The 21,449-nt window shown below is 60.7% G+C and overlaps 1 protein-coding gene and 1 long non-coding RNA gene across 18 annotated transcripts in view; one reads left to right on the forward strand and one right to left on the reverse strand.

Moving 5' to 3' along the window:
- CAMK2B (calcium/calmodulin dependent protein kinase II beta) overlaps window positions 1-21,449 on the forward strand; it is a 94,548-nt gene that overhangs the window by 39,589 nt on the left and 33,510 nt on the right. For all 17 annotated transcript variants that reach the window (XM_067043053.1, XM_067043059.1, XM_059075089.2 and 14 more), the window contains exons 3-4: window positions 11,416-11,475; window positions 19,027-19,081. In XM_067043053.1, coding sequence (XP_066899154.1) covers window positions 11,416-11,475; window positions 19,027-19,081 — 115 coding nt within the window. The remainder of the gene's footprint in view (window positions 1-11,415; window positions 11,476-19,026; window positions 19,082-21,449) is intronic.
- On the reverse strand, window positions 1,600-3,335 carry LOC136794804 (uncharacterized). Its single transcript, XR_010842017.1, has 3 exons — window positions 3,181-3,335; window positions 2,772-2,865; window positions 1,600-2,409 (listed from the first exon to the last, which is right to left on the reverse strand). It is a non-coding gene; the product is annotated as an uncharacterized lncRNA (long non-coding RNA).

Genomic DNA, 21,449 nt, shown 5'->3' on the forward strand with positions numbered 1-21,449 from the left:
CATCCCTCCCGGGTTCTGTTGCCAGAACTTGGGTTTTTGCGGAGTTGGGGGCGCCCACCTGCAGGTGGGGGGGAGTAAGAGGGAAATATGGGGGCCCCTGTGGGCGGGGGGGACCCCCCCAGTCCCATGCCAGGGAGAGGATGGGGGAGCAATGAGGGAACCGGCTGCGGTGGCCAGATTTAGAAGTAATTTGAATTTCAGATAGGCCGTGAAAAATATTTGAAGACAAATATGTCCCAAACTGCATGGGACATACTTGTATTAGAAAATGATTTATCTGAATTTGGCACATATTTATATGAAAAAAAACTTGTTGCTTACCTGAAATTCAGATTTAACTGGCCATTTTGTGTTTTATCAGGCAATGCCAAACAGAGTTGTTGAGAGAATAGGTCTTTGTCATTAATTCATTAATCGAACAGGCTAAGTCAAAACTTCCCCAAGCTGGGGTGAAGGCAGGAGAGGAGAAGAAAAGGGGTAGAGGCCAGGCTGTGTGGGCAGGGGTCCTGGTGGACACCCCCTCCGTGTGCTTGGTGGCCTCACCTGTGAGAAGAATGTGGCAGCTCCGTGGCCCTGTTCACTGGTTCTGGGGTGTGTCTGTTTCTGGGGCACGGCTGCCTCTGTGAACCCTGAGTCCCACGGGCTGGGGGGGCCTGATACCAATGCTCCGTGAACTCAGGCCACAGCTGCCTACCCCATTGAGCTGTAGAGGGTCAAGAGAGGGTGGGGAGGTGGCAGCACCTAAAAGGTGGACTGGTCCAGGGTTACTGGGAAGAAATCTCCACGAACTCCTGGGCCCTTGTGGGGTTGTTCTATCAGCCATTCCTCTCATTCCCCAAATCTGGAGGGGTCCTTACCGGCAGCCCTGTGCACCCCACATGCACCAAGGGCCCCCCTGGAGGTGAGCATAGGGTCAGAGGCGCAGCAGCAGGTTTGAGGACCTGGGCTCTGGCCAGAGTGGCCGCAGCCTCCCGGCCCCCATCCTCTTGCTCAGCATGGCAGCCCCTGGCTCCCAGCAGGCTGGCTTTCTGTCTCCGCACAGCCTGTCTCCCAGCTCCTGGGGGGCGGGGCGGGGTGCAGGGGCCTCTTGGTCTCCCTCCCTGAGCCCAAGGCTGTGCTTTGCGCACAGTAGGTCCCTAATGAACATGATGAAGGGGTGGGGGGGGAGCAGAGCGCTTTCAACTCAAGAACTGAGCTGGAGGAGGGGACTGTTGGGAGGTGGTGGTCTGGGCCACCAGTAACTACAGATGGCAGGAGGAGGCTGGTGGGAGGGAGGCGTCCCAGAGGCCTTGCTGAGTCTGAGTAGGACACTGACAGAAAAAGCCCTGCACCCTCTGGGGGCCATGCCCTGGCCTGGAAAGAACGCTGTGCTGTGGCAGTGTCACGGGTGCTATCTTGGGGTGGGCTGTGATGAGACCCTACCCCCGGCGTAGGACCTATTGCACTGGGGCTGGGGAAAGAAGCAGGAAAGGAGGAGGCCACTGGTGGGCTCCTGCTGTCACCATGCCCTACTGCACTGGAGGGTGATACTGTCCCGTTTTACAGTTGACAAAACTGAGGACTCGAGAGGATAGTCATTTTTATTCACATCACCTCCTTTTTACCCATTAGTCAGCGTGGGAGCCTGCCCTAGGGTCGTGGGTGTGACCAAACACAGGTTGGGGGACCCCGGACAGCTGAGATGGACAGCAGTCTGTATCACACAGGCTCAGAGCGCGGGGAGGACACTGCACGTCACGCAGGCCACTTCGGGTGCCCTCGGGGCGGTGAGCAGCGGACCGAGGGAGGCAGGCTTCGTGGTGACCAGAGAGTGGGGTGCCCCTGGCTCCCCCAGGGGGATGTGGTTGCTTGTTTGAATAATTCCTTTCTGGCAGGGGACCGAGGCCACCCCTTGGCGATAGGTCTGCTCTGCCCCTGGTCTGCCTGGGAGGAGGGCCACTTGGCTGGGTGAGCGGGCTGGGGAGCCTGCAGCTAGGCCATTCGGGCCCTCACGGTTTCACCGGACATCAGGGCAGCACGTCACACGGGGCCCCCGTTTCAGGCCTTACATCCTAAAATGCCACGTCTGTTTCAAAGCTGAGCTGTGCCCCGTGTTGGGTGATGATGGCTCTGAGCCTGAAGAGGACGACTGTTCCCACGGAGGAGCAGCTGAAAGGCCACGGGGGCCGCAGAGTGAGGGCTCTGGGGACCACGTGGCCAGCTAACAGCTCAGAGGCCTCAGCGCCGCGGCGTGGGGAGCGGCAGGTCGCTGGCCCAGCTCCCGTGCACCTGGCGGCTTGTCCGTGCCCCTCGAGAGCCCTCCCTTTGTCCCAACGAGGCAGTGGCATCTGCAGGACCCACACAGGTGCCCTCCCTGGGCTGTGTGGCTGCCAGGTGACATTGGTGTGATCCATGCTGGTCGCGTGCCGCCTTTTAAAAACAAAACACACACAGGAAGCTACCATGGGAGCCGCTCTTTTCATAATCATGGTTTTGCCAGTGCCCTCCAGGGGCTGAAGCGTGCCTGGGCCTTCCTGGGGACCCCGGTGCTGGATGCAGAGCAGGATGGGATGCCCCCAGGGCCCTAGATGCTCCCCTGGGTGAGCCTGCCGGGGTCAAGCATGTTAGCCCGTTGAAGGCTTGAGAAGCCCCAGGAGAAAGGCCATAGGATGGCTGAGGCCTCCACACCAGCCCCCCCCGGCTGGTGGCCCAGCTCCGATGCCCCACCCCACGGCCTTCCTGTGCCCCGTCCTCCATCCGGAAGTTGGAAGCGATGTCAATAGCAGCCCTACCTCGCGGGGAGCCCTGGGCAGGTCGTGGGGCCTGTGAAGAGCCAAAGAGCAAACAGCAGAGGCTAATCCGAGGCGCCCCGCGGACACTCTTGTGCTGTGGAGCAGAGAAACGGCTGCAATCTCAGGGCAACGCTCCCCTGTGACCTTCCTCCAGCTCCTGAACCAGCTTGTACCCCTTGACAGTGACCGGATGGTCAGGCCCTGCTGCAGGACCCCGCACCGCCCCTGGGGTCGCTCCCACATGCGCCAGCCCCGTGAGCCCTGTCAGGAGGCGAGAGCCACCGAGGCCCTGGCTTGGGGACGTCCTTCCCGAAAGTCCCGTCTTCTCCTGCAGTCTGTCCGTTCTGCACCCAGGGAGGGGATGAAGCTGAGGTCGGAGCCTCCAGGGTCAGCAGGTGCTGGTGCTTACCCTTGAACTGGCCTCTGTCTGCCCCGGTCCAGCCACCCCCAGGCCTGCTCACCCCCTTCCTGGGGCCCTGAGGGCAGGACTGGGGGTGGTAGGGCGAGGTGCGCAGGCTGGAGGGTGCCCTGGGCTGTTGTGGACTCCGCTGGCTGCTGTGAATGTCCAGGGCGTTCTATGAGTCTGACTCAGCAGCTTGGAACCACAAGAGCTTCTGGCCCGTGTTCCCGCGCTCTGTTGCCCTGGACTCTTGACAATTTTGGGACACGTTGAGTTAAGGAGTTGGGGCTGGACAGTGATTAGCATGAGCCCGCATGAAGTGGGATGTGGGTATCCGTGAGCCTCTGAAGATTCTAGAAAGCTCTCTGTGCCATCCGATGGCGAAGGCGGTGGAGACGGGTGGGAAGGAGAGGAGGGAACCCCAAATGATGCACCCCGGGGCCCAGTGGTGCGGGTCGCCTGGGGACAACGGGTCCTTGCCCTTGTCCAACGCAGCCGTGGACCCCCACCTCCCTTTGGAAGAATGGTAGCCCCTGGAGAGGAGACAACTGCTGGGGTCCTGAGTGTCGTGTTGGACGGAGGCCGGAGGAGGGAAGCAAGAGGAGCAGCGAGGATGACAGGCCCGGTGCCCAGCTCTGTGGGCAGGCGGCGGGGAGGGGTCGGCGGCTGGGGTTTCCTCTCTTCCGTGGCCTCTCCCTGGGAACGCCCCCCAACCCTTTTCACACATGGGGAACAGACTCAGAGAACAAGGCTTGGCCCCGTGCAGGGCCCTGTGTCCAGTGTCCCTGTGGCCAGCCGAGCCCGGCCCATAGGCGAGCCTGCCACGCCCCAGCTTGACGATGTTGGTTTGGGTTCACTGCTGGGTTAGCCTGGAAGGAACGGGAGCCTGGGCAGCCCCCCACCCTGCGGAGTCAACAGCTGGACAGCCAGGATGGGATGTGGGAGCTGCCCTCAGCCCTGCAGGCTGTGGCTGTCCTCGGACCTCCTGAGGAGGGCAGCGTGGGCATCTGACCTCCCCGCCCGGGGGAGGGGCGGCACTGTCTCTGGCTGGCGCAGGACCCCCGGCCTTTGGTCACACCCAGCCGGGTGAGGACAGGCGAGGCAGCCAAGGGCAGGGGCTGCTGGCTGGACTCCCCGCAGCTGCCGTCCTCCAGCCGCACCCGCACCCCCGTGCTGCATGTCCAGGCAGGCGATTCTGTAGACATGTCACCCTCTGGGGCCCGGACATACGGACACTCCCCACACCCCACAGCCTGAGGGCCGGCCGGCCCTGTCCACCCCTTCCCTGTGGGCATCCTTCTCCCCTGGGGCCTTGGCCACAAGGGATGGGTGTCTGTGCTTCAGTGCAGGAATGGATGGTGACCCCGGGGCGGGGGCCTGACCCCAACCTGACGCTCAGATCCCTGCTGACTCGGTGTCCAGGATCTGCTGAGTTTGGCGGGATGTCCTGGGCAGCAGCCACGGTGGCCCACGATCTCCAGCCGGTTCCCTGATGTGTCCCAGCCTCCCGTGTCCCAGGCCAGGACCCCAGCAGAGCCCTCTGCCATCCTCCCTGGCCAGGTCGTCCTCCAGCCAGGGTGGGCAGGGGGGGAACTGCGGAAGCCCAAGGAGACCCTTGAGCAGGTGGGGTCTCCCCAGTGAACACAGCCCGCCCGGCCCCAGGGGCTAGGGGGCGTCCCGTAGGTATCGGGGAGGAGAGAGCGTTCCTGAACCCCTCCACGTGCCAGGCGGTGTGGGCTTTCCACGCGGGGTTTCATGCTCGCTCCAGCCTGACCTGTCCTCACTCCTGGCTTCCCGGGGCGTGGCCACACTTGTCCTAGGCCGAGCCCCCGGAGAGGGTGGCAGCCCCTCGTCAGGCTGGGCCTCCTGCCTCCCCCGCGCCGCCCCACCCTTCCTCTGCCCGTGCTGGCGCAGCTGCTGCTGCTGCTGGCAGCTGGCGAGGACCCAGGCGCCCACCCAGTCCCTCCTGTTACCCTTCTCCCGACTCCTCTCACCCCCGCAACCGCCCCGCTCTGCCGAGTCACCCACAGCCAGGAAGCAGGTGGCGGCTGGGAAGGCGGCCGTCACTGGGGGGCTATGAGGGAGGCCACCAGCCTCGGGACCAGTCCTGGCCTTGGGGACTCCGAGCTCCTCTGGGTGCCTGTTTCTCGACCGTGCGCCCCACCCTGCAGGGTGCAGCAGGGCCCACGGACATCCTCTCCCACCTCCAAGGGCGGCATCTCCCCGCCTGCCCACAGCAGCTACCTCTTCATTCTTGACTCAGCTCGGGCTGCCCCCACCTGGGGGTCCCTGCCTGGGAGGACCCGCCCTGTTGATGAGTTAGTTCGGGGCGGGGAGGAGCCGGTTTGAGTCTCTCTCTGCCATTCCACGGCGAGTTATTGAAGTCAAAGTTAACGCTTACATTGAGTGGACAGCGCCCCCGTGTGGTCACATGTGGCAGCGCCTGTCTCTTCCTGCTCCATGGGGTCCCCTGACCCATTCCCTTCGCGGTGGTGGGTGCCAGCCACGGCACAGTGACAGCCCCAAGCGGGCCCCTCCCTGCCTCCTGGGGGCTCCTGGGGTCTGGGAACTGCCATCCTGTGTGGGGTGTGCACCCAGCGTGAGGCGTGCGGGGCTGCACAGGGCCACCTCCCTTCCCGGGTCACGCGGCGCCACACCTCAGGGACCCCCAGAGTGCAGGGTGGGCCTGCACGGAGATCAAGGCAGAATCACCCAGAAGCTTCCAGGTCCCACGTTGCTGGGGCGCGGGCTACAGAGCCGAGGGCGTGGCGCCTCGGGAGCTGTGACGGGAGCTCAGGCGGGTGACAGCTGGTGATGGCAGGTCCAAGGGTAGCTGGTGTCTTTGAGTAAAGTGCTTTTTCTTTTGTTTGATAAGCGCTTTTATAGAGTATGAGTGAATGCTGTGTTTTATCGATGGGGTGTTTCTCTGCTAGGAGAAATAAATAGCTTGTTTCTGCCTCTAACGGCCCCCTCGCGGGAGCAGGTGTAAGTGTCGCGTGCACGTCGGGTTGCCCCAGACGCAACAAGACAGTCGCTTTTTGGCTACAGGCCCACAGGCATTTAGGCTGGTCTCCATGTGGGGTGCGGATCCATAAGGCACCCGAGCATTTAAAAGATGGCTGAACTCAGGAGTTCCCTAGAGCTTCACATCAGAGGGGGTGTGAGAACCGAGTCTGTGCCCTCACGGATGGCAAGCTCCTCCAAAACCTCACTCCGGCGTCCCCCCTTGAATCTCCTTCAGGCAGCACCATCCCCCGCACCCCGACTCTGCTGTCCTCAGGGCTCACGGCACTGCTGCACCTGCTCCCTGGGACCCGGGACTGGTGTCCCCTGGGTCCCCAGGACACGGTCAGTGCTGGCCTGGGGTCCGTGGCGGGGGGGAGGGCGGAGAGGTCTTGCCTTGACAGGGTGGGGTTCTGGAGGCTGGCGGGGAGCTTAGCTTGTGCCCTCATTCCGTGGCTCCCCGTTTTTCCATGTCCTATTTCAGAGGTCGCCCTCAGACCCCAAAGGCAGGACACGTGAGGGGTGATGCAGTGACCGACCCTGGAGAGGGCGCCCAATGCCCTCTGGGGACAGGATGCGCGGGGGTGTCAGTGGGGTAGATTGTCGGGGCTCACTCCTCCTCGCGTTCAAACCTGCACAGGTGTGGCACACGTTCCGAGACACGTACCAGTGTTCCGTAACGAAACGCCAGCCGACGTGGTAGCAGGGCCACAAGCAGCAGGTGCCTGGGCCTCAGGGCGACTCCGGGCACCCGGACCCTCAGGGCACCAGGCCGCAGCCCTGGGAGGGCCCTCTCGAGCCTCTTGGCTGGGCTCGAGGCACCGTGGCCTCCACAGCCCTGGCAGGTGCCTGGTTGGCCCCTCCTCGGGTCACCCGCTGCCCTGCCCGTCACTGCGGTGGGCAGGGCAGGGTCTGGCTGCTCAGGAGGACTCTTGGGACCTCCTTCAGGAGGGGGTACTGGGCTGGGGTGCCCGGGGTGCTGACGGGTCCTGGGTGGGATGGGCAGCCTTTTGACTGCATTCTCTCCATGGGCCTGCTTGGTGGTTGGTCACTGCCGTGGTCTTCTGAATCCAGGCAGGTCCCTGGGGCCGGGGCCCCGGGAGGGAGGGAGGCTGGCAGAGATGAGCAGGTGCAGCAGTTCTGAGAGGTCACAGGGCTGGCTCAGGGCTGCTGGCCGGTCCCACGTCCTGCTGCCCGCCGGGGGACGCGGTCGGGTGGAGGTGTCCTCCCAGGTTCCCACTGGTGGTTTAGAGCCAGGACACACTTCTTGCCAACGGGACTGGGTTAAATTAAACCCACCATGTCTATGGTGGGTTTTACGATGTCCATTTGGACGTTCAGAGATGATGCCTCAACTTTGTAGAAAGAAAAATCATAGGATGCGGGCAGAGTTAGGATGCTGGATTCTTCCTCACATGGCCACGTGCCGGGCCCGAGATGGGCCTCCTGGGCCGGAGAGGGACAGCCTCCTCCTCCAGCCCCTTCTTGTGGCTTCTGGTTCCCATCTGAGGTCATGGAATATCAGATTAGATTTTTAATCCCAGGGCAAATGTTAACCATAGCGGGTTTTATGACACACCCTCATCATATTTAACTAGTGGCTTTGTGCTCACTGGAGACAGGCTCAAACTTCTAAAAAAAGCCCAATATTTTTCCCTATGATAAAAGTAACACAAGATTGTTGTCCAAGTTGGGGAAAAAACAGAACAAAAATTGCCTGTAATTCTGCCACCCAGAGTGAAGCAATTACTATCTTGATGTGATGTACACACTTGGCCTCTTACCAGCTTGGACCACGTGTAGTGATGCAGAGTTTCAGAGCTGCTCTCTGGCTGAGCGATGCTGGACCCAATATGGAAAGGGGACAGCCGGGAGCGTCAGTGACCTGCGTGGCCATGGGGTGGACGCCAGCACCTGGGCTGGGCAGCCTGGTGTCTGTTCTTTTTTTGTTCTTTTTTTTTTTTAACATCTTTATTGGAGTAGAATTGCTTTACAATGGTGTGTTAGTTTCTTCTGTATAACAAAGTGAATCAGCTCTACATATACATATATCCCCATATCTCCTCCCTCCCACCCTCCCTATCCCACCCCTCTAGGTGGTCACAAAGCACCGAGCTGATCTCCCTGTGCTATGCGGCTGCTTCCCACTAGCTATCTATTTTACGTCTGGTAGTGTATGTATGTCCATGCTACTCTCTCACTTTCTCCCAGCTTACCCTTCCCCCTCCCCGTGTCCTCAAGTCCATTCTCTACGTCTGCGTCTTTATTCCTGTCCTGCCCCTAGGTTCATCAGAACCATTTTATTTTTAGATTCCATATATATGTGTTAGCATACGGTATTTATTCTTCTCTTCCTGACTAACTTCACTCCGTATGACAGACTCTAGGTCCATCCACCTCACTACAAATAGTTCAATTTCGTTTCTTTTTATGGTTGAGTAATGGTGTCTCTTCTTGACCCCAAACAAATAATTTATCCCCCCAAACATGCCTCGGAGTAGGTCCAGATTTTTTGGATGAGACTCTCTGTCCTTGGTGACAAGATTCAGTAAAAAGATATAGTTGTTTGTTATCTGCTTCCCAAAGATGGAGTCCCCCATGGATTTTTCTCCTGGTTTTTATTTATGACTGCAATCAGGCAGTTTTTCCAGAGAAAACTACCCCTGCTCCCACCGCCTTATAGCCTCCTGTCTCTCTCTGACCTCAGCCTTGCTCTGGCCCCATCCGCATGAGGGTAAGCTGCTCAGGTGCCATCCACATCAGGAGGAATCCGCTCTGACATTATGGGGACAGGAACAAAATTGGAATGTAGACTGTGGGTTAGATTGAGTATCGTATCTGCACTGGATTTAGTGAGTGGGGTAACTGCCCCGAGATTATGTAAGAGAACGTCCTTGTTCTTATGAAACCCAGCGAGTGTTACCTGGTGAAAGGACACAAAATGCGGGGCTTACTTTCACATGCTTCAGAGGGGGTAAGTGTATATATAGGAAGGACAGCGATTATACAGAAGTGCGGTCCAACAGTACTTTGTACTATTCTTGCAACTTTAAGTTTGAAAAATGTTCAGAATAATAAATGTAAAAAAAAAAAACAACACTATGAAAGAACCAAACAACCCACGAACCCACCACCGTGCACATCCAGCCCTCCTAATTCCACCCTGCGAGCGAGCCGCGGTCCTGGATGTTGCGAGAACCATTCCTCTGCTTTTCTCTAGAGTGGACCTCACATATATGGAAAGCCATCCGCCCCCACCCGGTTATGCTTAGCGTTGCCTGTTTTTGAGCTTCATACAGACGGAAAAGTGAAAGCCCACCCCGCTTGTGTTCTTTTGCGGCCGCTTTCCACTTATCCCTCCTAATGGTGACTCTTGGGCTGCATCTTGTCTGCTGATGCTGTAGCTGCCCCGCCCACCCTGTCCCCCCACCCCCACCCCGGCAGGATGGGCCACAAGAGTGCTTGCTGCCATGGATGTGGAGGTGAAGGAGGGAGGGAGGGAGCAAGGGAGGGTGCGAGGGTCTGTCTCGAACGCCCAGCCCCTGCCCTGCGGTTCTGCCAGAGCCCTCCCAGGGCCAAGGGGCCTGGCAAGACAGATGGGACCCGGGTGGGCAGCTCGGGGAGGTGTTAGCATCTGTGCCCATCCTGAGAGGAGGGAGAGCCAGCTGGATGCCCCAGGTGTTCCCAGAGAGATTCCTGTCCACAGGCGTGGCTTTCCCGTTCAGGAGAGGCACACGTGTGTTAACAGGTATGGCTGTGTTCAGGACTCCTGATTCTCCCAGCCTCTGGCTCATGGCCCAGGGAGAGCTGACCACGCACTAGCCAGCGGGCTCCCTTCTTGCAGGAGGACCTGTTGGTGGCTGGGTCCTTTCCCCGCAGGCAGAGGCAGGGATGGGCTGGCAGGTCTGAGGAGGCCTACCGAGCGGCTTTACTGCTTCTGAGGACGTTCTGTAATGAGCACATTAACTGTGTCCCGCTAGTGAGGGCTTTCAGGAGTTACCTGGTGAATCAGGTGGTCCTGTGGTCTTGTCTGGTGTATTAATGTCCTCGCCAGGCCCCTGCAGTGAAGGGCTCAGTGCAAGCGGGGGATGGGGCGGGGGGGGGGGTCCCAGGCCCCCGGGCACCCCCTCCCCAGTCACTTCCCACCCTGGAGCAGCTGCCACCCTGAATCCCCACCTTTCTTCACCGTCCGGCCACCCGTGTGCCCAGTGCCGTGCGGGTTGGGTCTTCCTCTGTGAGCGGCTTTTTCCGCTCGGCCTCACGTCGGGAGATTGGGGTGATGTGTACACGTTGATGGGTGTATTCTGTTGTGTGATTTATTTCTGCCTTCTCCGCTCAGTGGAAATGTGTTTTTTTTTTTTTTTTTTTTAGTTTTTTACTGTGACAGTCTCCATCAGCTTTTAAAATCCTCCTGGGACCTCTGTTGGAAAGATAAAATTTCTGGCTAAGTCGCTCGGTCCTTGCGGGGGGCCGGCGTCTGGCACTGAGGTCCTGTGCCCCTTGGGGATGGGAGGAGGGGCACAGGGCTGGAAGGAGGAGGGGCAGTTTCGGGGTCCACACCCGTCACACCTGGGGTGACTTCTCTCTGAGGCTTTGACTCTTCTTCCTGCTGACGGTGCAATAAACACCAGCGCCCGTCAAAATTCAGGCCTGTGTCTTGTAGGTTTGTGCGTAGGGCTGGGGGTCAGGTCGAGCATCCTTTGCCCGGACGTCCAGCCGGAGGCCGGCCCAGGCCCATGCTGACCCGCACGCTGGTTGGACGCCCCCAGCGGGCCGTGGGCCCTGCTCTGCCAGCCCCTCAACTGCTCCTGAAGAACAAATTAGGCCTCAGCAGAAAGCTCTGCAGAGTCTGGAATTAGGGCAAATGAGTGAAGGATTAAATTGGCGCCGTCCGTTCTGTTGCTGATAGATGGCATTTTCTCTTCCTGAATCACCTGGGGAAACTTTTGGCCCCGAGTGAGGACCACTCCCGTCTCCCGTGGGCCCCTCACTCCGGGCACCGGGCAGCCTCTTCCAGCCCAACACTGCCAGCCAGGGGTCGGGATGGGGGTGGGGGGGCACAACGTGACGTGTCCCCTGGGCAGGCAGCGGTCACCCGGGTGGACGCTGAGGGACGTGGTGGCCGGGTCCTCCTGGCCGTGAGTCTCGTGGTTGGCAGTCTGTCCAGCATGCAGTCGAGGGGCACGGGGTGTCACTGGCTGCATGGCCACGAGGTGATGCCGTGTCCCTTTCTGTCCCCAGATCACCAGAAGCTGGAGAGAGAGGCTCGAATCTGCCGTCTTCTGAAGCATTCCAACATCGGTGAGTAGCCCTCGGGGTAGGGGTCCCAGCTCTCCGGTACAGCCAGCAGGGGGACCCCAAAGGCATCCCTTTCCTTCTCCATTGCAGTGTCCCACCCTCAGGCCCCTGGAAACATCTTCTCCTCCTGACCCGGAGGGATTCTTGCAGGGACTTTGGGGCAACCCTCTGGGGGAGGTCAAGGCCGGACTCCTCCTGGACGGGTCCTTGCCCACCACTCTGGAAGTCTGATCCATGATTCTGGTGAAAACACACAGGGGCCTCACGTGCCGTGGCTTCAGAAAAGCCACAGGCGGCCTGATTACAGAGAAAAAAGTTTGGAAACAGAAGACCACACCAGGCACAGCCCCAGCCTGAGGTCTGAGGCCTGAGGCCTGAGGTCTGAGGTCTGATTCTGGAGAACCTCTGCCGTCCCCCCAGCCCAGGGCCCCTGGAGCTGCTCTCTGGGGCGGGGATCAGCTTCCCCCTTGGGGGCACGTGGAGCCCCAGGAGCCTGGGTGTCGGCCTCAGGGAGTGTGGGTACCCTGCCCACGGTAGGTCCCTTCCTTCTGAAACCCCAGACCGAGTAGGGATTCAGTCCAGACATGATCGTAGGAGCTGCTGGGACCCCAGATCCTGGAAGCTGGTGCAGATCCGGGGCCTGTCAGCCTCCGCCTGCCTGTCTCAGCCGTGAGCGGCCCCTGTCCGCGCAACACAGCTGCCTGTCCTTCTCCACCTCTGGTCCCTTTAGGGACTCCTGAGGAACCCAGGACCCAGCCCTTGGCCACGCCGGGAAGCAGCCAGGTGGCACGGGGGGAGGGGTGGGCCCACGTTCTCGGAGGCACCCAGGGAGCTCGTCAGGGTGGATTCCTGGGCCCTCTTGCCCGCTTTCTGACTCAGTTGTGCCGGGATGACACCCAGGACTCTGTCTAAAAGGGATGCCACGCTGTTCTCAGCAGCCATGTCCGTGCCACCCCCAGGGCAGGGACTCGGCCGCGGGGCCAGGAGGGCCGCAGCGGGGCTCAGGGTCCTCGGAGCTGGTGGTGGGAGCTGCTGCCCCGCTGGCTGTGGCCCCTCCAGGCCGCTGGCTCTTCTGCAGCTGGCCCAGCCCAGGCGTGAGGTGCAGGGCAAGGCAGATCTCCCGTTTCTCGGCGGGCCCCTCAGTGTCGGCCCCAGGGCTGCTGCTGCCCTCGTGCTTGGGCCCATACTCTTTCTAACCACGGACTCTCGAGGCTGAGACTTTGGAATCACGGCGCACAGATTCCTGACCTGCCCCCCGGGAAAGCCTGGCTCGGAGGCCTAGAGCGGGCCCAGGGTTAGGGGTAGGGTTAGGGTTAGGAATCTGAGCCAGCCTGTGGGTGATTCTGAAGTGGGTGTCCACAGGGACCCCAGCCCCCTCTTCACTGGGCTGGGGCACGTTTGGCAAAAGGGCTGCTGCCCCTCTGCCCGTCCAGGTCCAGGCGCCCGAGGACGCTTTCTCCTGGTGCTCCTGGCTGATGCCACCGCACCGCCACCGCACCCACACCCCTTCCCATGCCAGCTCCCTCCCCTGTGTCCGCTGACCGCCCATCAAGTGTGGGTCCCGCATTCTGAGTGATTTTCAGGAATCCCCTTACTAGGGAGAAGACCTGGATGTTCTTGGGTTGGTGTTCGGGGACAATTCTTCAACAAGAAGCCCCCCTGCCCTGGCTGCATACCGCGTGTGGTTCTGGGCGCGATCGGAGTGGTGGTCCTTGGAGTCCGCGTCGGGGGTTTATTCTAGAACACAGGGGAGGCAGAGCTGAGACTCTGGGGTCCAACTGAACCTCCTCTGTAGACCCAGGAGGGGCTCTCGGAGGAGTGAGCAGTGGGGGAGACTTTTGGGGGAGGTGAGGGGAGCCCCTTGCTCCGAGGCCTGTGTCTACCCAGCCCCATCTCTGAACAGAAGTGCTAGCAGCTCCGCACCCCCCGGAAGAGGAAGCAGGACCGTGTTCAGATAGAGGCGGGGCAGGGGCTCCGGGAGGGGCTCCCCTTCCTGTCCTGACTCACTCGGGAAGCAGTTGTGCTCAGGGTGTGGGCAGGGGAGGAGCCTCCGTTTGCCCATCTGGAAAGTGGAGCTGCTGCTGCCTTCCTCACAGGGACCCCCCCCCCGCGAGGAACCGAGAGGGTTCCCGTGGGGGGCCGGGTGTGAGCTGTGAAAGCCCTCCCTTCCGAGGCAGTGTGCTGAGGTTCAGAGCTCAGAGATCTGGATTCGGACCCCACCTTTCCCCTCAGAAGCCACAGCAGCCACTGAACCGCTTTGGGGCACAGTCTCCCTGTTTGTGGACTAGGCTTGTTTCACAAGGGTGTCAGTCGTCCAGGCTTGGCAACCAATTACCCCAAAACTCAACCAACAAGCGTTGATTTTCTCTGTTTCCGTGAATTCAAGAGCAGTTCAGCTGGGTGACTGGGGCTGCCGCGTACTTTGTGGGATCGGTGCACAATGAAAATGTGGGGACGCTTTTCAAAAATTATTATGAATTTCAAAACAGCAACAGCAGGGCAGGACCCGCTTGAGCCTGGGGCCTGGGGCAGCTACACAGGTGGCCTGGCCATGAGCTGGCCCTGCCCAGGGCTCGAGAGACAGAGGCAGAGAGAAAGAAAAAGAGAGACAGAGAGAGGCCGAGACAGAGATTGAGACAGGCAGACAGAGACAGAGAGACAGACAGAGATGGAGAGGGAAGGAGAACAAGGAACAGAGTGCTTTTTCTTCCCCAGATTGTGGTAAAATATATGTAACAATATTTATCAGTTTAACTTTTTTTTTTTTTTTTTCTTTTCTTTTTTTTTTTTTTTTGCGGTATGCGGGCCTCACTGTTGTGGCCTTTCCCGTTGCGGAGCACAGGCTCCGGACGCGCAGGCTCAGCGGCCACGGCTCACGGGCCCAGCCGCTCCGCGGCATGTGGGATCTTCCCGGACCGGGGCACGAACCCGCGTCCCCTGCATCGGCAGGCGGATTCTCAACCACTGCGCCACAGTTTAACTATTTTTAAGTGTACAGTTCAGTGGCGTTAAGGACATTCACAGTGTTGTGTAACCATTGCCCTCATCTGTGCTCAAGACTTTTTCATCACCCCCAGGGGAAACTCTGCATCCATTAAACACTAACCCCTCCACCACTGCCCCCAGCGCCTGGCACCCACCATTCTACTTTGTCTCTGTGAATTTGACACCCTGGGAACCGCATTGATGTGGGGACCATACATAACATTTGTCTTTTGGGAACGGGCTTGTTTCACTGAGCCTAACGTCCTCAAGGTTCATCCGTGTTGTAGCAGGTGTCTGAACTTCCTTCCTTTTGAAGGCTGAATAATATTCCACTGTGTGTATATTGTGTTTATCTCTTCATCCATCAGTGGAACTTGGCCTGGTAGCTATCGTGACTAATGCTGCCATGAACCTGGGTGTCCACGTCTCTGCTTTCAGTCCTTTGGGGGTATACCTCGCAGTGGACTCTTGGACCATATGGTGGTTCTGTGTTTAATTTCTGAAGTTATGATCCAGTCTGGGAGGGATCACGCTGTCACCCTGCCTTATTCTGTTTGTTTGAAGGCCACACACGAGAGTGAAGGAGCCAAGCTCCCCTCTTAAAGGAGGCCCATCAGGGGTGCGAATGCTTCTCACGATCAGCACGACGGCACGTGGTGGCTGCCGGCTGGGCTGTAGCATTAGGAGCTGGTACCCGGAGTCAGGCCCCCGGGGAGAAGCTCCCCTCCCAGGGGCTTTAGTTTCTGTTCAGAGACCAGGGGGCACCTGGGCAGAGGAGACAGGTGTGGGCCGGCCTTGGCAGTGCCCTGTGTGGGCCCGTCCCGGGAAGCAGGCCTGGGTGTCTGGGGTCGGGCATGACCCGCAAGGGCCCTGCTGTGGGCCGTGCCCTCCACAGACATGTCTGTGCTGTGCTCAACTGTCCGTGAGGTTGGCTCCCTCCACCTGGGGTCTCAGGAATCCCCTCGTCAGTGCGTATTTACGGACACCTACTCTGTGCCAGCGGGAGACTCGGCTGAGGGCAGGGCTGCCTCCACCCTCACCTCACTAGTGGGCTGTAGCCGCCTCAAGAGGTTGCTGCTCAGTACGTGAGGGTGTCTCAAAGCTCCCACGCTGCCCCCAGGGACTATGGGTGACAGAGACTAAGCAGCGTCCGTGGCAGGCAGAATCTTCCACAGCCTTGTTAGAATGGGCCCCATCGGGTGGTGAGCAGAGCCCATCGACCTTGACTCACAAGGCAGCCCTCAGCCTTCCTCCAGCCTCCCCCAGCCTCCCTCTAGCCTTCCCTCAGCCTCCCTCAGCCTCCTTCCAGCCTCCCCTCAGCCTCTCTCCTGCCTCCCTTTAGCCTCCCCTCAGCCTCCCTCAGCCTCTTTCCAGCCTCCCCTCAGCCTTCCTTCAGTCTCCCTCAGCCTCCTTCCAGCCTCCCCTCAGCCTTCCTTCAGTCTCCCTCAGCCTCCCTCAGCCTCTCGCCAGCTTCCCCTCAGCCTCCTTCCAGCCTCCCCTCAGCCTCCTTCCAGCCTCCCCTCAGCCTTCCTCCAGTCTCCCTCAGCCTCCTTCCAGCCTCCCCTCAGCCTCCTTCCAGCCTCCCCTCAGGCTCTCTCCAGTCTCCCTCAGCCTCCTTCCAGCCTCCCCTCAGCCTTCCTCCAGTCTCCCTCAGCCTCCTTCCAGCCTCCCCTCAGCCTCCTTCCAGCCTCCTCTCAGCCTCCTTCCAGCCTCCCCTCAGCCTCTCTCCAGCCTCCCCTCAGCCTCCCTCAGCCTCCTTCCAGCCTCCTCTCAGCCTCCTTCCGGCCTCCCCTCAGCCTCTCTCCAGCCTCCCCTCAGCCTCCCTTTAGCCTCTCTCCGGCTTCCCCCCAGCTTCCCCTCAGCCCCCCGTCAGCCTCCTCTCTGCACACTGACCCTTTCTCTCCTGGGCCTGGCTCATTGATGGCAAATTACCACCTCCTGGTTTCTTGGGCTGGAACTGCCTTCCCTTGCAGGATGGTCCACCCAGGAGCTGGGCGGGTGGGCCCCACGGGGGACAGTGGCCCTGCAAGGACTTCCTGCCGAGCTGAGGAGGCCAGCACAGGAGGGGAAGGGGAAAGGCTTCCAGTCTCCAAACGCTCAGGGCCCGTGCTGTCACTCCCCAGCTCTTCCTTCCCAAAGCCCATCATACGATAGGTCACAGGGCCCTGCCCTCCCTCACAGCACAAGGGTCCAGCGAGGGGTTCAGGCGCGGCTTTGGAGGGGCCGAAGGACCCCCACCGAGAGCCCCTTGGCCTGGGACTCGGGGTCCTGTCGCTGGAGGAGCTGTGGCCCCAGCAGCAGGAGGTGCATCCCTGGGCTCCCCCCACCCCCTTGTCCCCCTAACCCAGTGCTCCCAGGCCAGACTCCTTCAGGTATTACTGGGACTTTATCTGCTGCCCCTGTATGCCACCCGCAGTGCTATTTACTTACTGTTTTTACTTAAATAGATTCTATGACAATTCCTTTTTTGACTTAGTCCTGCTTGTGAAATCACGGGTCTGATGTGCTGGGTAGGTTTTCTTCTAAACCATTAAAGTAATACATAAGTATTTTTTAAAGGTTAAAACTGTTTAACTGAAAAGAGTGTCTATGCCCACGTGGCCTTGACTCCCATGCAGGACCCCCAGTGTCTTCCAGGGCGAGGCTGAGGGCCCTGCCAGCAGGACCTGGGAGCCTGAGCCCCTTTCACCTGCTCGGGGGGCGGGGCCTGCGGGCAGGGTGGCCTCCACCAGGAGGAAGGCCCAGCAGCACCCCGGACTTATGGACCCCTGAGGCTCCCCTGGGGAAGGGGGATTCCCCTGCATGGGAGGAGAGAAAGGCCCCCAGGGGTGTCCCTCTGGGGCACTGTCCGCAGGGCTGGCAGGGTGGTGGAGGGTGGACCCCTCCCCTCCATGCCGCCCCTCCACCCCGGGCCTTTCTTTGCTTGGAGTTCCAGGGGAGGCTGCTCAGAGGGGCCGATGTGCTGGGCCCCCCGCAGAAAGGAGTCGGCAGGGGGAGAGCTTTTGGTCCCTCAGGGATTTTGCAGGAGGGGCCGCGAGGAGGTCGCAGTGAGCCGGGGGTCTGCTGTGTGTTAGGGAGTTGCAGACCCGCCCTGGTGGAGTCGGGGTCCGGGCGCACGTCGGGGGGCTGAGGCTGGACGCCGGGCCCTTGAGCAGAGATCACAGAGAGCGATGGTGAGATGGTGAGAGAAGCAGACGTGTGAGACGAGGCGCCCCCGGAGCCACCCATGCCCCTTCTCCGTGGTGACCAGATGCCCTGACTGCTTGCGGCAGGGGCCTGTCCCCCGGGGCTCCAGGCCGTGGCCCGAGGTCAGGGGCCACTGCAGCCAGATTGGGGTTCCTGGTGTGAGGACACTGCTGGCGGGGCCCTTGGGAAGCCCGGAGCTGGGAGAGGGAGGATGCTGACAGCCAAGCTGGGAGTTAGGGCAGCTTCAAGGGCATGAGGAAGGGGCTGTGGGCCCCGGGAGAAGCTCTGCTCTTCACCCTTTTGGTGCTGGTGGCCCCATGACTCGTGGTGGGGGGGAGTGAGCCCTAAGGAGCAGAGGGGCGGGGCGGGCCGAGGCTGGTGGAGCAGCAGCTCTGTGGGGGCTCCGAGCCCCCGTCCACACTGCTGCTTTGGCCTTGTGCGAGCTGTGTGACCCTCAGCCAGTAACTTACCCTCTCTGTGCACCAGCTTCCACACCTGTAACCTCTCGGGATGGGCGCACTGCGGGCTCCTGACACAGAAGGCAGGATCCGTCACGTGGGGGGCAGTGTCCAAATGAGCCGTTCCTAGAAACACCTGCTGTCTAGTGCCGGGCCCGTCTTCACCTCGAGGAAAAGGAGGCACTGGGCTTGTGTTCTTCGTGCTGACATCCACTTCGCTGTTCACTCATTCATTCATTCCCTCATTCACTCATTCATCAACTCCTAATCAGCACGACCCTGGCCGGGCCCTTGTTCCAGGCTCAGGGAGATGAAGAAAACGCACTAAAGCAGAGAGGGCGTGCGTGGCGTGGCGCCGTCCTACCGACCATGCCGGTTCTGGAATGGGAGCTCAGGGTCTGACGTTTGGAAGTGATGCCGCACTGGGCCCTGGGCAGGGGGTCCTCCGCCCAGGGGTCCCTGTCCCCGCAGCCTGGCCCGAGAGGTGGGCGATGGCACCCTCCGCACTTCTATCCCATGAAGTCCCTGGACGGCTCCTTTCCAGACCTGGTGGTGTGGGCCTTCGTCCCTGCACCCCTAGCCCCATCCCTGCTGCGTTCGGGAGCAGGGGACCCGGTGGGGGCTGAGAGGGCTCAGGGTCTGCCTCCGGCAGAGGAAAGGAAAGGCAGGACCACACCCCTGAGGCCCTTGGATGCTGGCCTGGGGCCGACCGGCCTGCAGGGCCCACGGCTCACCCCTCGGGCTCTGCCTGCAGCAGCCACCCGGGCCCTCCCCAGCCCGTGCTGTGGGAAGCCCCAGGCCCTCGGCCCTCCTCCTTGGAGCGCTGTGCTACTGGCCATGGGACTGGACGGGTGGGAGGAGGGCTGGGCGGCGTGGGTAGGCCCCGGGCTGCTGCCCACGCTCACGGCCTCTCCCGTCCCCACAGTGCGTCTCCACGACAGCATCTCCGAGGAAGGCTTCCACTACCTGGTCTTCGATCTGTAAGTGCCGGAGCCTAGGGACTTGTGCTCTCATCTGCTCCCAGCGTTGGGCCGGGCTGGGACCCTTGGTCTCCCCAGCCCCTGCGGGCAGTCCTCCGACTCCCGGGTAGCCTCGCCCCCAGCGGCGTGGGCCAGCCTCCCTCGGCTCTGCTCTTAGCTTGTTGGGTTTGCGCTGGTGCACGGAGTCCCAGAGGGATGGGACTGCCCAGCTGGTCCCCTCCCCCACACAGAACGGCCTGCTGGAGGCTGGGGCGGAGGGGAGGGAGGGAGGGGAGGACCCCCGGAGGAATGGGCCCTCGGTCTGCCTTCCCCTTCCTTCCCCTGGCTGGGGCCCACCGGCTGCCGTGAGCATTTGCGTGTGTGCGTGTGTGTAAGAGTGCCTCTGGGTTTATGATTGCGTGGATGCATTTGTGTATGTTGATGAATGGGCACGTGTGCGTGTGATTTGTGGGGGCGTGTACGTGTGTACACGTGCACGTGATTTGTGGAAGGGTGTGCACAAGAGTGCCTGTGTGTTATGAGTGCGTGTGTGCGTGTGTGTTTATGAGCATGCACTTGTGGGTTTCAGTGTGTGCACGTATGTGAGCGTGATTACATGAACACGTGTACGTGTGTGGTTTATGTGCATGTGTGTATGTGTGGTGTGTGTGTGTGTGTGAACATGTGTATGAGTTGGGGGTATGGACATGGGGTGTGGACATGTACGAGTGTGTGTGCATGTCCATGTGTGCACACACATGTGGCTTGTGGGTGTGCATGTGCACCCACATGTGCGTGTCTGTGTACACGTGCATATGATTTATGGGGTGTATGCATGCATGTGTGTACACATGTACACATGTGACTTGTGGGAGTGGGTACACATGGGTATGTGTGTGCATGTGTGTGCACATATGCATGCGTGTGTGGCGCTAAGTGAGAGTGTCTGGGGCCTCTGCTGCCTCTCACTTCCTGCTGGATTTAGAAGCGGTGATCTCATCCCCTCACTTCCCGACAGCTCCAGCTGAGTGGTGCTATATTTAGCTGTCCGTGAGTCAGCACAGCTCGGGACCCTGGGGTGGGCAGGGGTTGTAGCTTTGGGGTGGCTCTCTGTGGCCTTCACGAAGCCCAGCCTGGGGGCTGTGGCCATGGGGGCGGGACATGTCTCCATGGGAAGCTCCTCCCTCAAATGACAGATGCCTCGGCCATGGGGGCATGGAGGCCTGAGGAACGAACCCCTGGCCCACGCGGGGTCCTTTGGCCAGGAGAGGCCTGCAGGGGCTGGGCCACCTCTCGGTCCCCCTGTGTCCCACAAAACACCACTTCAAGTCACCAACCAGGTGACCAGGGTCGACCTGTGACACAGCCGCTGCTGCTGGGCCAAGGCTGTGCCCTGAAACGTCTGGCCCCTGGCCCCTGTGGAGTTGGCAAGCTTGCTGTCACCCCCGTGGGCCCCCAGACCCACCCAGTTCCACCAGCCTCTTTTCCAGGAAATACAGAGGCCCCCGGGCTGGAGGGTGGCCATGTCCGGGCCCCTGGTGGCTGACAGGTGGGTGGGTATGTGTGATTCAGGAATGGACAAGGTGGGAGAGAATGGTGTGCGAGTGCGTGTGTGTGTACGTGTGTGTACATTTGTGCATGTAAGTGCGTGCACGCCTGTGAGAGGGTCTTGAATCCGCTGCCCCACACAACAGGCAGGTGTGGGGAGAGGCTCTGAGCGGGGCTGGCGAGAGGAAGCCGGCTGATGTTTTTGGAGAGGGTGGCGAGGAGAGAGGACCTGGGCCTCGCCCATCCTCCCCACAAACCTCTGTGGCCCCCCAGGCCTGTTGAAACTCCCACTCTGCAGCATCCAGGACAGGCCTAGGCCTCAGGCAGCTGTTTGGGGGGGCAGGGAAGGCCTGCGCGAGGGGCTGCTGAGGGAGGGGGAGAAGTGGAGGCGTGGAGATGCCCGCCCCCCTGTGCACAGCCCTCCTTTGCCACTCTGCATCCCCTCTGCGACTCTGTAGCCCCAGAACTGGGGAGACGTTTCTGGCCTGTGTTGGCATCGCCTTCAGGAAGCCCCAGGCCCTTTGGCAGCTTGGGGGCTCTGTGGATTTGGAGATTGACAGGTTTCCCCACTCCCCGTGCCCCAGAATGTCACGTGGCCTTGGGGACCAGGCCTGGGAACAGAGGAAAGGGCTCTCCCAGGGGCTGTGGCTGCAGCCCAGAACTAGCCATGCTGTCTGGCCGGAGCCTGAGGAAAGGGAGAACATTGGCCTCCAGACCAGGCCCTTCCCAGCCAGCCCCCCTGCAACCAACTCCCTGAGCTACAGCTCTGGACCACAAGGCCCCAAATGCATAGACTGCAGCCTCCTGTGGATGCCAGGACCCAGAGGGCCTGTCCCGGCCC

This window comes from Kogia breviceps, chromosome 9 (assembly GCF_026419965.1).
Source record: "Kogia breviceps isolate mKogBre1 chromosome 9, mKogBre1 haplotype 1, whole genome shotgun sequence".
In the NCBI taxonomy this organism is placed as follows: Eukaryota; Metazoa; Chordata; class Mammalia; order Artiodactyla; family Physeteridae; genus Kogia; species Kogia breviceps.